The 14,461-nt window shown below is 52.9% G+C and overlaps 1 protein-coding gene across 1 annotated transcript in view; it reads left to right on the plus strand.

Annotated features, from left to right (window-relative positions):
• The window catches only part of CSMD2 (CUB and Sushi multiple domains 2), a 328,671-nt gene that overhangs the window by 279,841 nt on the left and 34,369 nt on the right, over positions 1-14,461 (plus strand). Inside the window, 7 exon segments of the mRNA XM_009634976.2 lie at positions 1,362-1,550; positions 2,295-2,441; positions 3,698-3,886; positions 9,452-9,637; positions 10,236-10,430; positions 11,774-11,947; positions 12,237-12,410. Coding sequence (XP_009633271.2) covers positions 1,362-1,550; positions 2,295-2,441; positions 3,698-3,886; positions 9,452-9,637; positions 10,236-10,430; positions 11,774-11,947; positions 12,237-12,410 — 1,254 coding nt within the window.

The following is a 14,461-nucleotide window of genomic DNA, read 5'->3' on the forward strand; positions in this document are numbered from 1 at the left end:
GTGTGTGTGGGGAGGAAATATTGGAGACCCAGCCTTGATGCTGTTGGAGAACTGCTCAGCAGTAGCCAAAACATTGGGGTGTGATCACCCCCTTTCTACACACCCAACAGAAAGCACAGCCCTGTGCAGCTTGACCCAAGACAGGGAGGAATTCGGCGCTGACAGTTTGCTTAGTGACACACGACGAAAGAACGGGCTGCGGCACGGCGAGCTCCTCCGGCGAGGCAAGCCTGCGAGGAGCGGCGTCTCTATTAGTGCCACAGAATGTATTACAAGGGAGAAAAATGAAAGGCCCAAGCAGGCGGTGGTGTACACCTTGCTGCTGCTCAGGAGGGATCCCAAAGATGTTTCCATGCTACCGTGTTACCCTATTTATCCTCTGGATTAAATTCCTGCTGGTGCTTTTGTTCACTCCAGCCGTGATTATTTCATCTCCTCCATTCCCTCCTATCTGAACGTTTTTACCATATAATGGGATATTTTTCTATAGCTTTTTTCTCTCTGAAATAGCATGAACTGAAGGAGAGAAAGGGAGGTCATTCAATTATTTACTGATGGTTGTTAGCCTGGGGGTAAAGGGACTGCTTAAATTACATCTGGCCACCAATTTATAGAGGTCAAAAAAATCACTGATGGGATTAAGGATTTGGAAAGAATACACTGTTCTTTCTGGATAGTTCTGGCTGTTTTCTGTTAATACAAGTGCAGTGTTTGCACTGGGGTTTAGTGACAATTATGGATAAATAAAGATCCCTTTCATTTTATGCTTTTTTTTTGCTCGCTTTGTGTGTTTGCCTCCTCTTCTGGGGTGTTTTTGCTGGCCTTTTTATTTAGCACTTCTAGCTGGGTTTAATATTTCCAGAAGCTGAACGAGCTGTGCTGATTAGAGAAAGGAATTTGCATTGTTCTGTCCTATTTAAGAACTCCGTGGGTGACCTGGGGTAAGCCTGTAGTTCCACACCTTGTTCTAACCCCGGTAATAAAGTTCCCAGGGATTCCCGGGGCGTGTTCCGTAACCTGAGGATGGTCGCTTCGTTTGCAGTGCCGTTCGTTCTGAGATGTGAAATGAGGCAAAGACACTTGAGCCTGTTTGTATTCGCCGCTTCTCACCCCTTCCTTTAAATGTGGCGGCTGTTGGGATTTGTGGAAACGTAGCAGGTTTCACTTGGAGCCTATGCCAGGGTTTAGGGATTCTCGGTGGGTCAAGGTGTGCAGTGGACGTACGTGGGTGGGAGTTGAGCTCTGCCTTGACCTAGCTCATCGAGACAGACCACCTTGGACGTAGGATCTTGCCTTTCCTTCCTTCCTCTGCAAAGCAGGGACATTAATTTGGTACTGTCTCTCCTCGGCGTTCCCTGCAGTGCACTGTCCGATGAACGAGGTCGTGACAGACTCCACCGGCGTGATCCTCAGCCAGAGCTTCCTGGGAAGTTACCCTCACTTTCAGACCTGTTCCTGGGTGGTGAAGGTGGAGCCGGGGTACAACATCTCCCTCACCATCGAGTACTTCCTGAGCGAGAAGCAATACGATGAGTTCGAAATCTTTGACGGTAAGAGATTCACCAGTTTGACCTGGGTGGCAGCTGAGGGGAAGGGAAAGAAACAGTGGAGTTCCGCTGGTTGTTCATCTCTGCTCCCAGAGCACCCTAGGGAGAGCTTTCCACCACTACGCCTGTAGCCTTCTGCTGGTCTTAAAGAAAGCCCCTCCTAAGATTCATTCATTCTCTGGATAAGAAAATACCAATGGTTTGATTTTTTTTTTTTTGGATTAATCTAAAGTGTTTTTTCCAAGGGGCAGGAGTTTGGAAGCTCCTGGGAGAAATAGTTGCTGGGAAGGGATGAGCGGGGAAGGTGAGGCTTTCATTCCCCCAGCCCCACACAAACCAGGTTTTCTAGGCCCGTGAGTTCTCACCAGCTGCGAGGGGATCTGTCAATATTCACAACGCTGCAGCTTTGTAACCAAACACAGAATACAGGTGCTGTGCTGATGCTCTGGGGTTTCCCGTCGGGATTTGAGCCCGACAGCGTTCTGCCTGGAGCAGAAGCCTGGTCTCGCTGCGATCAGCTGGGCTTTATTTACCCTCGTTTTCCCAAGAGCCATGTGTCTGCGCTGGGAATCGCATTCGGAAAAACCCCCTGAGCATGAGCCGCCGTTCCCGGCCTCATGGTGAAGGCTCCTGTGCTGCAGTTCCATGGGGTGCCCGTTCCTTCTGCAGGAGCACCCCGGCACGTAAGGCCCGCGAGCGACTCCGTGCGTCAGCCCTGACGGTTCCTCGTTCCCTCCGTCCCTACAGGTCCCTCTGGCCAGAGTCCACTGCTCCTGTCCCTGAGTGGGAACTACTCTGCCCCTCTGACCGTCACCAGCAGCGGGAACAAAGTCTATCTCCGTTGGTCGTCTGATCATGCCTACAACAGAAAAGGCTTCAAAATCCGCTACTCTGGTAAGCACCCGGCAGGGACTACGTGCCTCTGCCAAGAACGTGGCCATCTCTTCAGCCAGGGAGCTCCACGGAATTGCTGCAGAGGGCTCTGGGCCATCTGTGTCGGCAGAGGCTTGCCAAGGCCTGGGAAGGCGCACAAAGCCGGGCTCGTTCGGAGCTGGGGAAGGCAGGTTTATTTCCAGCAGAAACCTTGAAGCTTTGGCTGGTTTCTTAACCACTCTTTAGAATGAGAACCAGAATATATGACCATAGGTGATGTGGCTCTGGGTAAATGAAGCCCATCCCATGCAACTCACAGCGAAGACTGCTGTGTTATTAAATTACTGCGTCCTCGCGGTGAGGCCGTTTTGAGATGTTTGAGGGTGAGCACCACACAACATAAGAACCTGTGTTAGGAGCTGCTTGGTGCGTGAGGCACAGCTTCGCCGCGACTGCTCACATTGCAGCGTTTGCAATGAGCTGTTTAAAGGGTGGGTGTCACGAGGACGGAGCCAGACTCTTCCCAGTGGTGCCCAGCGCCAGGACAAGGGGCAATGGGCACAAACTGAAGCACAAGAGGTTCCAGTTGAATGTGAGGAAGAACTTCTTGACTTGGAGGGTGCCCGAGCCCTGGCCCAGGCTGCCCAGGGGGGCTGTGGAGTCTCCTTCTCTGGAGATCTTCAACCCCCGCCTGGACGCTGTCCTGTGCCCCCTGCTCTGGGTGAGCCTGCTTGGGCAGTGGGGTGGCACTGGGTGAGCTCCCGAGGGCCCTTCCAACCCCTGCCAGTCTGGGATTCTGTGAAAGCGCGCTGTGCTCCTGCGCAGGCGTTCCGCACTGCTCCCACAGGAGTGGGACCGGGGAGCCTTGGCTGCTCCTTCAGCACAAAACCACCGCTGGATACCGAATGTTTGCTGAGAATTCCTTAAAACGAGTTACTGTGTTTTGGAACGTAGCAAATCGTAATTAATGGAAGTTATAAAACTGGGTTGAGAACTTGCCTGTATGTCATAAATAAATAACGACTTTACTCAGTAAATGAATTAAGCAATATTTAATTATCAGAAATTAGTCTTTATTTTTAAAGCTGAGTGAAACTTGGATCGTGGCCCTGCACTCTTCCCCCCTTTAACTTTGTATTTCTCCCTCCCAAGTTCTCTGTCTCTTGTACAGCCTTAGGTGATGGTAAGCACGGTGTAATTCCGGAGAACGGGAAGGGAGTTTGTCTTGGTACTGCCCATCCAGCGACTGATTTATTTTCTTCTGCCCTTCTCCCCAGCTCCTTACTGTAGCCTCCCGCAACCGCCAGCCCACGGGCTGATCCTCAGCCAGACGGGTCTGCACCCTGGCAGCACGGTCCGCTTTGGCTGCGACACGGGCTACCGTCTCGTTGGCCACAGCACCACCACCTGCTCCCAGCACCCTCAGGGCTACTTCCACTGGAACGAAGCCATCCCTCTGTGCCAAGGTGAGAGCAGGCAAACGTATCGTTACGAGGATCCGGGAGTCCTAGGAAGGTCTGAGGAAAAAATAAAAACCTGTTGTAATTCCCCCAATTCCCTGTTGAGAACAGGCTTGGAACTGCAGGGAGGCGGTGAGGGGTGCTCCTCTTGTATCCAAGTCCTTGGGAATAGGTGAGCAAAGAGGGAAGGGAGTAACTGGGAGCATTCAGGATGGGGGAGAAAAAAAGCATCTGTGTAAAGGCTGCCGCTGTAGGAGCGTTTGAACGCTCAGTAAAGACACAGCCAAGCCTGGGTTAAGGACGGGAGAAGCTATTGCTTGGAATAATCTGGAAAAGCTGGCAGGAGCATGGGTCCCGCTGGGTTTGAGTGACTGGAAGTTCCTTTGGTGTTTCTGGAAGTGCCCTCTTAGGTCTGCGTGTGTCAACGGGCCATGAGAAATTTCTTGGGGTTCAGATGGTGCCCGGTTCCTGTTGGCTTCATCTAAGACTTAGGCGTGGAGTTGTTCTTTCCACATTTCCTCCTAATTAACCGTAATCTTTATGAGATACCATGCTTAGCACGGGGCTCCTTCCAGGCGTGGGAGCGGAGGGGAGGACAGGGCAGCGCCCCGGGGGGCTTTGCTTCTGCGCTATTTTGTCTCCCTCGCTATGTTCGCTTTCTGATTGCACCTTTTTCTTCATCCGCCAATCACCCCCGTGCCTTTGTGTTGGTAAAATGCCCATCTTTATTCTGATGAAGCCTTTCAGTGTCTTTGAACATTCAGCCATGTTCCAAGGGACTGAGCGCTGGGGATTAATATTGCATCGACTTCCCTGGAAACTAGCCAGAGAGCAGAGGCAGCACAGGCAAAATCTCACTGCGGTGGCTGCGTTGCTGTCCAGTCCGCTCCGTAAGGAAGACCAGGATTATTTTGTGTGAGAGGTACCCAAGAGCCTTGGAAAAATCCTTTTCTGTGCTCCTGAGTCGCTTTGTCTCTTTGGCAATTGCACAGGGGTGCAAGCGGTCCTGCTTCTAGAGGGTGGGTTTGTGCCGTGGGTGCTTACACCTGTTGGGAGCCCCCCTCAAGGCTGTATTTGCTTAAAGGGGAGAGGAAAGCAGTAAACCCTGCCACCCAGCCCCCTTGGCAAGGGGGAGCTCAGATGGTGCTGTAGCCTCCGCGACAGCGCGGACGGGGACAAGCGCCGAGTGCTGGAACAAGCAGATGAACCGCGCAGCGAGAGCGGCAGGCGCGAGGGGCTGTCATGGCAACTGTGCCTCCCGAATCCTTAGCCCCGCATACGGAATTTCTCTGAGGTACTGCATCTTTTTTAAGGAAAATCATGTAATCGAGAATAGGTACGAAGGCTGCTACGTCTCTGCTGCCCCGGGGTGCTGGAATGCCACCTGAGCCTCGTGTTCAGCTCCCAAATCTGGATTTACTTCTAAGAGGTGTAATGGTGTGGGGGGGAATGGATTTTTAACGTGGAGACAGGGAGGAGAGAGAGAGAGAGAGAGGACGTGTGGGAAGGTTGGGAGAGGTTGTACTTGGATGAGGTGTCACCCGGCAGCAACGATTCAAAGCCCCTGAGCAACCCATTCCCAGGCCACCGGGGAGGGAGTCAGAGCCAGACCATCCATGGCTTGTCACTACCTGCCCTGGAATTGGGGGGGCACCCTGCGGTGTTGCTGAGCACCCCGGGTCTGTGCCATGGGATGGAGGGGTGTGGGAAGGGGGTTTCCCACGGGAGCTGAATGGGAAGCACTAAACCCACCCTGCGCCGCCCTGGCTCAGCTGAACACCCGACATGTCAGGAGCACTGGGGGGGACAACCCGTGGTGCCACTCTGTGGGCGTCACCAACAGAGAAAGGTGTGGGGGCTAATTCATAGCATTTTAGGTAGGCTCCTGCTCCAGTCTCCCCTTTGGAGGGGTTTGTGTGTCCCCACAGAGAGCAGCTTGGTCAGGATCTCGGTGCTGGATATCCCTCTGGAAGAGCCTCTCTCCAGCACCGGGAGCAGCTTGCTGGTCACGCTAGATCCAGGGGTTGAAATATCCCCTTTGGGAAAGTCGCCTCCCCTCTCTATTTCCCCGCCTTCACATCAGGACTCTTAGGACCGGCCCAGGGTTGTCAAGTGCCTGGAGACAGATGCAGGAGGTGAGCGAGCGGCAGGGAGCCGGAGCTGTCGGAGAATCCATGGCGGAGCAGCTCCCCCCCCTGGCCTCCAGCAGCCGATAGCCAGGGCTGGCTCCCCTCTTCTTGCCCGCTCCAGCTGCACAAAATCCAACATCCTTTTATTTTTTTTTTTTTTTTTATTATTATTTTTTTCTTTTTTCACATTGCTCTCAAAGCCAACTGGCGACCTTTCCTTTTGGGCTGTACTCAATTCCTCATCCTTCCTGGTGGCCAGGACCGCGTGGCAGAGGTTTGGGAACTGGAGCCATAACACTGCATAAATCGCTCACACAATCAGCTCTGTCAGGAGGAGGGGAACCGGGGTGCCCGTAAACACATGGTCTAGTTACCAAATGACATTTCCCATGGCTCCTTCCTGCCAGCCCATAATCCTCTCCCCCTTCCCCATCCCCTCTGAATAATCTTTACTACGTGCTCCGTCCTAGCTGACATTTATGGAAGCAGCAGAGAATATTCTGCAGGGAACAATCTTGCGCTGGCATAACGGGGAGAACACAAGATGATCTAATATGCCTTTTCTGTCTCTGCTGCCTATTTTTAAGCGGCTTTGTTTTTGGAATCCCAGCTGCAGATTTGCTTTCACAGCCTCTGTCCCTTTTCCTAGCACGTCATCTTCCCGCAGGCAGAGTTTTTGTACCTCTGCACCCCCAGAAGTGCTCCTTCTCCTTCTTCCCTGGACCACAGGTCTCTCCAAGCCAAGTGCCGGGTTTCTTTCCCCTGGAGCAACTCTTTTTTGTCATCTCTGATTCTGGTGGATCGCGGTGCCCACAATTTGAGCCTCAGAAATGCTCTTTGGAACAGATGGCGAGTTTATTGCCACCCCAAAAATCAAGCTTCTCTGCTTTGTGCAGGGCTCTGTAAATAAAAACTTAACCAATACCATGTTCTGCTCAAGGATGCCGGATTTGCAGGGAAGGATCCTGCCATGGGTGCGGGGCAGCAGAGGGCACAGCCCCCGTTGATCTTCCCTGTCTGATCTTTTTCGTGTTGTAGCCTGACCATCTGCAGGTGAAGAGGGTTACATTTCTTTTTTTATTATTTCTGGTGGCTTAATGCCATTTTTTGTTAACTGCCTCTGGCCCAGAAGCTCTGTATAATCGCTAATTTTTGTATCAGGGCAGGGCTCCTGCCATGGAAGGACTCTAAATGATCAGAACTTCAGAGGCAGGCGGAGGGGGCCTCAGTTTCCTGGTGGCAAATAGAGGCGATGAGTTTTTGGGGAAGCACCAGGCTGCAGAAGGGAATTGAACAGAGGAAGGAGAAGGCTTTGCTGGGGGCAGGGGAAGGGGGAGAGCGTTCCTCTTTGGCTGGATGCAGCATCAGAAGGTGCTGATAAGGGAGCTGCCGGGTGGAAGAGGAAGGGGAGAACATTCCAGGTCCCCTCTTCTTTTGCCTCGGAATGAAATTGGTATTCAGCGTGGCTGGTTGTCTAGACACCCAGCCTTGTGGAGAGATTCGCCAAGCTCCTTAGCTCGATGAAGTGACATACGTGTGATTATCATTTCAACCAGGGATATGCCTGATCGTGCTAATACGAGCCTGCTGAATTACTCACACCCATTAGCAGCACCAGCACCTGCAAGGCGCTGTGTAATTGTGCTCTGGGCTGGGGCTCTGGGCAACTCACGTCGTGAGGTGAAACTCTTGGACCTTGAGTGGTGGAAAGCTCCCATGGCAATGCTGATGCTGTACGCCAGAAGTTTGGTCTCTCCTCCCAGCGCTCAGTGGGCTCCACGTCTTCAGAAGGGTGACCTCGTCAACACGTACCAATATCTCAAGGGTGGGGGTCACGAGGACGGAGCCAGACTCTTCTCAGTGGTGCCCAGCGACAGGACAAGGGGCAATGGGCACAAACTGGAGCATAAGAGGTTCCAGTTGAAGATGAGGAAGAACTTCTTGACTTTGAGGGTGCCCGAGCCCTGGCCCAGGCTGCCCAGGGGGGCTGTGGAGTCTCCTTCTCTGGAGATCTTCAACCCCCGCCTGGCCGCTGTCCTGTGCCCCCTGCTCTGGGTGAGCCTGCTTGGGCAGGGGGGTGGCACTGGGTGAGCTCCCGAGGTCCCTTCCAACCCTTGCCATGCTGGGATTCTGTGGTTCTTTGATTCTGTGAAGGTGACTTTTCCAAGATTGCTGATTTTCTAGCCCTCCTTTGTGTGCAGAGGGAATAACAGGACTGCGAGTGTGTGTCCAGGTATCGGCGTGTGGCTCAGGAGGCAAGAGGCTCAGCCTGCGGTTCCTGCGTTGGCCGAGTGGGAGCAGGTCGGGCTGCTCCAGGAAGGAACGGATTTCCTTTAGGGCATTCTGAAAATGCAGGCGGTGGTTTGGGTCAGGTGTTGGCCTCCAAATCAGTGCTTGCCTGCAGGCTCTGCTCACCTCGGTGCCTCGCAGAGGCTGTTGGCAGCCCCTCGGGCCGGTGGTCTCGCAAGGGCAGCGTTCCGGGTCCCAGGCTGCTCTGCCCCCTCCTCACCCCGTGCCTGCCCAGATGGGTGGGCTCTGCGTCTCCAGCCCAAGCAAGACAGGCTTCCTCCAGAGCCAAGACTCAGAGAGAGGGATGGGAACCCGCGTGGTGGTTTTGGAGGCAGGTCTGGGTCTGGTTTCCCAGCTCTTCTGAATGCTGATAGCGGAAAAGAACAGATTTGAGTGGCAGAGCCCCAGTGCTGGTTTCCCCAGCAGGAGGGAAGAGGGTAACAGGGCTTGTCATGTCTTGCGGAGACTCTTGCAGCATAACTGAACGTGACCCTGGTCTGTCTGGATTTGGCTGTTGCTCATCTTCCCCTGCCCTGCCTGTCCTCCTCCTGCCCTCTTTGGCCGCAGAGCTCGGCAGGAGCGGTGCAGAGCATCCTCTCGGACGTGCTGCCGTCTGGAGCAGCCATTTGGCATCGCGCCTGCTTATCAATCTTTTCCCCTGAATTTTCCCCCTTACCTTCTCAGCCGCGATGCTAAATTTAGCCTTCCTTCTGCCACAACACAATTATACCATTTGCTGCTTTATGTAATCCAGAAGTGCTGTTGGAAAGGGGTTTCAGGTTGTTGCTGCTGTGGGATGTAAATACAAAGCGTTATTGCTCTCTAATCCTTTATCTCTGTGTGAAAACTTCTGAACAGTGTTGATGCGTTCGGTGTTACAGATACTATGGAGAGTACGAGCCAGAGTCTCTTCCAGTAGAAATTGGTATTCAGCATTGGCTTTGCTGTTCCCACACTGATAGACAGGGGTTGAAGACCTGATCCCCGGTGGCAGTGGGCATTCATTGAGGCTCTGGGGGTTGAACAGGGGGCTGGAGCTTTTATAAATAGGAGAGCCTGGGCTATGGGCTTTCAGCTCACTTGCCACAAATCCATGGTAAAATTGGAAGCTTGACTGATTTCTCGGCTGTGTTTTTCCCTTCCTCCTTCCCAGCTCTCTCCTGCGGAGTTCCCAGAGCCCCAAAGAACGGAGTGGTCTTTGGCAAGGAGTACACGGTGGGTACGAAAGCCGTGTACCATTGCAACCAGGGCTTCCAGCTGCAGCCCGGGGAGGAGCCCAGCGCAGAGTGCCTGCAGGCCGGGCAGTGGAGCAATGGCAACCAGCCCCCGCAGTGCGTGGGTGAGTGTTTGCAGCCCCCGCCGTCCCACGGGGAATTGCGGAAGGCCCTCCAGCAAGGTCCTCCTGCTCTAGCATGGACAGGTTTAGGCTAGACATTAGGAAAAACTTCTTCACAGAAAGGGTTGTCAGACTCTGGAATGGGCTGCCCAGGTGGTTGAGTCCCCATCCCTGGAGGGATTTAAAAGAAGGGTAGATATGAGGTGCTTAGGGACAGGGTTTAGTGGTGGGATGGCAGGGTTGGGTTAAAGGTTGGACTTGATCTTAAAGGGCTTTTCCAACCAAAGCGATTCTATGATGGCTTTGCCTCACGGGGTGCGGTATTTAGGAGACCAGGTTTCTAATCCTGCGTAATCCTGGGTCTGAAGTACCCTCTCATGGCGTCTTGGTTTCCCACCTGTAAAACAGAGGTGCTAATACTGACCCCCTTGTTAAAAAGCCAGCATGCTTGCTGAAGTGCCCTGGAGTTAAACACCTATTAATCATAGAATCCTAGAATGTTTTGGGTTGGAAGGGACCTTTAGAGGTCATCTAGTCCAACCCCCATTAATGTCCTCCCGTCTCATTTCTTTTTCCCTGACTCGCCACATCTGGTCTCCAGCGGTCACCTGTCCCGATATCAGCAGCATTGCGGTTGAGCACGGTCGGTGGCGGCTGACCTACGAGATCCAGTACCACTACAACGCCCAGCTGATGCTCATCTGTGACCCTGGGTACTACTACACAGGCCAGCGGGTCATCCGGTGCCAAGCCAACGGGAGGTGGAGCATAGGCGAACCGATGCCGACCTGTAAAAGTAAGAGCTTCCCGGGACGTCTCGCAGGGGATGGGGTTTCTGTTGGCCATTCGGTGCCTGAGCAAGCTCTGCTCTTGGCCTGCAAACACACCGTGGCCCTGGCCGCTCGTGGCAGCGTCTGAGAGCGCGGCTGCAGGACTGCGCCGGTGGAAGAGAGTTGGGATGCAGGGAGAGGTCATCTATGGATCCGATTCTTGGTTTAATCGAAACAGTTCTGTGAGAGCTTGAGCACATTAGCTCATCTGTTGCTGTCAGGTCCCAGGGGCTCAGCTGGCACTGGTGCCAGATGCTCTGAAGTTTGCTTTTAAGAAAGAAAATTTAAAAAAAAAAAAAATCTGATTTAAAACCTAACCCCTTCCAATTTTATGCAAACACCAAGTTTACGGGGGTAACAGTGTCACCTGTAAATCAAAAGCACTCTTGGCAAGCAAGCAGCTCGCTCAGTCACCCTGACACGACTGCTGTGCTTTGGATCTTTTCTTTTTTCAAAGGTGTTTTTTTTTTTTTCTCTCTAAGTGCAGGCAGAGACAGAAAAATTTCTCCTGCAGCTTTCCCTTCCCTCCTGCCTCCCTTTGTTTCTGGAGATGCGACTGCCTACTTCGGTGACAGATGCAGCTTTACCCCTGCTAGCTCTGCAGCCAGAGCCAGGAGCGTTGAGCCTGACCCTGGTTTGATGTCTGCAGCGTTATTGCCACCTAAATTCAAATGACAGGCGCTTGGCAATGCGCTAAGGTCAGAAGCACCCAGCGTGAGTCTCTTGATTTCTTGCTGAGTGCGAAAGCTCCAGAGGCTTTGCAGATCTTTAAGGCAGATAAAATAAAGAGCTGGAGCTGGTGGCTGGGAGCTGCGCTTGCGAGGGCTGCTGGCCCGGCTCAGCTGGGCTGTGTCCCCTCTCTGCGGCTGATCTTTAGGCGTCAGCTCTGTCCTGGAAGCCACCACGTGGGAAGCAGCTGGGTGTCACTTTCTAACTGGAAATCTTGTGCCATTCCATGGGTTTTCTGGAAGTCAGGCTTCCCGGCTGTGTCTGGCAATGGGTTAATAATAGAAATATTCCCATGTTAAAACCATCCTGAGTGAAGAACTTTTGCAGCTTCTTCCCAGCCGGTCTTAGCCTCAGCACTTCCCTCATGTCCTGAAGCATAAATATTAATAGCAGTTGCATTTGTCACCTCGTGTTACACAACTGAATCATCGTCGTTATCCGTGTAACTATTTAATAACCTTCCCTACTCGTTTCTGAGGTCAGTAATAACTTGTGCCCGTAACTGTCACCGAGTGCGTTGCTTAAAAAACGCCTCTCCCCACCTGTTCTGGCTTCACCATCCTTGGGGAATCTCTTTTAGTTATCTCCTGCGGAGACCTGCCGACTCCACCTAATGGGAACAAGATCGGCACGCTGACCAGCTACGGGGCCACGGCCATCTTCTCCTGCAACACTGGCTACACCCTGGTGGGATCCCGCGTGCGGGAGTGCATGGCCATCGGACTCTGGAGCGGAGCCGAAGTGAGGTGTCTGGGTAGGTGTTCCGGAAAGAACCCAAGCGAGGATGCAGAGCTACTGAAGCTGTAAGGTTTTACATGGATAGGAAAAGGAAGCAGATGGATTCCTTGCTGCTCAGTGGGCGTGAGGTGTTTGGAGATGGAGAGCCTTAAAAACAAAACGTGGTTTTTACCGCTGCTCTGGTTTTAATTACGACCGCAGAGACTCAAATTCAGATCCACCCAGAGAGGTGGGGTGGGGTGGGACGCCGTCGGGAGGGGCAGGGGCAAGCTCCCGGTGACCCCCCCCTTCTCTCCCTCCCGCAGCGGGGCACTGCGGCGTTCCCAGTCCCATCGTCAATGGGCAGATCAACGGGGAGAACTACAACTACCGCGGCAGCGTGGTTTATCAGTGCAATCCCGGCTTCCGCCTCATCGGGATGTCAGTGCGGATCTGCCAGCAGGATCACCGCTGGTCTGGGAAGACGCCTGTCTGTGTGCGTAAGTACGTTGTCAGATTTCTTTAGCCCTGGCGACGGGTCAGAGGACGAGAGCCCGTGTAAAGACCGTTGTGCGGAGCCGACGTGCCCAGGCCGCGTCCAGCTGCTTTGCACGCGCGCGGTGAGCGTGCTGCACCACGCAGGAGGCGATTTTGGCTGCTTGGCTTCCTCTCTCTGCTTTGTGAATTCCCCCTTTTCTTGGGTGGTTTTCATACACCGAGTTGCTAGCGGATGAGCCCAGCTGACGGCGTGGTTTCTGACCCTTCATCGGGGTGTGGGGAGGTCCTAGGCAGGCGCCGGGCACCCTGCTGGGCACGCCACGGTTGTCGCTGCCGGTGGGACCCATGCTCTGTGCCGGAGGAAAGTCAGCCTCTCTCCTCCTCCGACCCACATTCACAAGTCACCTTGTACAACCTGCTCATTTATCTTTCCAGTAAATAAATTAATTCTCTAGAGCTCTGAGGTGTTAATAAGTTTAAGCGTCTTCTTATCAATGGGCAGTGCAACCCATGTATTCCATATCATGATTCTCCAGTTGTTTGCTCCCAGTCTCTCCTGTCTGGTTGAGAGCTTCATGTGCTGAGGCACAACAGTAACGGCGAGATAGGAATGACCTATAATCGATGAATATGCAGAATCCAGCCTAAAAATAAGAAACAGACTTAAGTTGTCAAGGTTAGCAGACTCCAAAATTTGGAGGATGTCTAGGATTCTGCATGAGTTTTTTAGGAAAAGAATTACCGGAAAGGCTGTCGGGGCTCTGTAGGTAGGCTTGAATTAATCTCGTGCCTGAGGGTGCTCTGCTGAAAAAGTTTTAATTTGCTTTCACCTGCTAAGTGTATGCACACTAACCTTGGACCAGGACATCGTATTGATGGGGTCCTCCTGCTGTCAGGCAGATTTATGGAAACACAGGATTCTTCTAAACGTTTTCATGGCTCATCTTTGTTGCTTTCAGGAGGGACCAAACCTGTTAGAACAAAGCAGATGAACGTTGCTCGTCTGCATCTGCCCTCCGCTGAAGCAGTGCAGGGCCGGTTCCTGCGCAGCGCCGGGGTTTGGCTCAGCTTTGTGCCAGCCTCTGACCCTGGCACCTTAAAACCCACCGAGGTGTCTCACGGGCCAAAGTTGGCCTTCAAGTTATTATGCTACGTTAGGCCTTACGGATGACATACATTTAACGTCATTAATGCAGAGCACTGTTGGGCTCTGAAATTAGATGCCTTGAGGTTTTATTGCTCCTGAAGCAGCTCAGGGCGCTGTCTGCGTTCGCACGTTCTAATTTCCTATTGTCCTGATGTTTCCTCTTTAAACCGGCTGCAGTTGCTTCCTCTCCATGGACGGATCTTTTTGATCCATGCCAACTGCAGGGAGCCTTTTTTTTTTCTTTTTCTGGGACAGAATCCATCACCTGATTCAAAACCTGTATAATCATACCCAGAAGCAGCTCAGAGAATTTGACGTCGGCTTCCCGCAGCACTGCAAGGCCATCTTCCGTCACGTTTTTTAGACCCATACTTGTCACCAGCTCACATAAGGAATAAATTCCCATCCCTGGGGTATAGTCCAGCCCTGGCAGTCAAACACGTTAGGGATCTTTGGTGGGAATTTCGCCTTCCCCTCTAGCTTCTGGCTTTGGCACCTGTACAGCTGAGCCGCTGGACTCTACTGATGGACCGTTACCCCGTTTCAGTGTGACAGTAATCAATATTGCTTTGTCCTCCGTTGTTGGAAGCTGTCACATGCCTTAAGCAACTAAAAATCCCTGTATGACCTATAGAGCCATACAATCATAGACTGTTTTGGGTGGGAAGGGACCCCTCGAGGTCACCCAGCCCAACCCCTCTGCAGGAGCAGGGACACCTTGAACCACATCAGGTTGCTCACAGCCCCGGCCAACCTGGCCTGGAATGTTCCCAGGGATGGGGCCTCCACCCCCTCTCTGGGCAACCCCTGCCAGGGTTTCACCACCCTCACTGGAAAGAATTTCTTCCTTAGATCCAGTCTAAACCTCCCCTGCTTCAGTTTAGAACCATCCCCCCCTTGTCCTGT

This window comes from Egretta garzetta, unplaced genomic scaffold, assembly GCF_000687185.1.
Source record: "Egretta garzetta isolate BGI_Z169 unplaced genomic scaffold, ASM68718v1 scaffold243, whole genome shotgun sequence".
In the NCBI taxonomy this organism is placed as follows: Eukaryota; Metazoa; Chordata; class Aves; order Pelecaniformes; family Ardeidae; genus Egretta; species Egretta garzetta.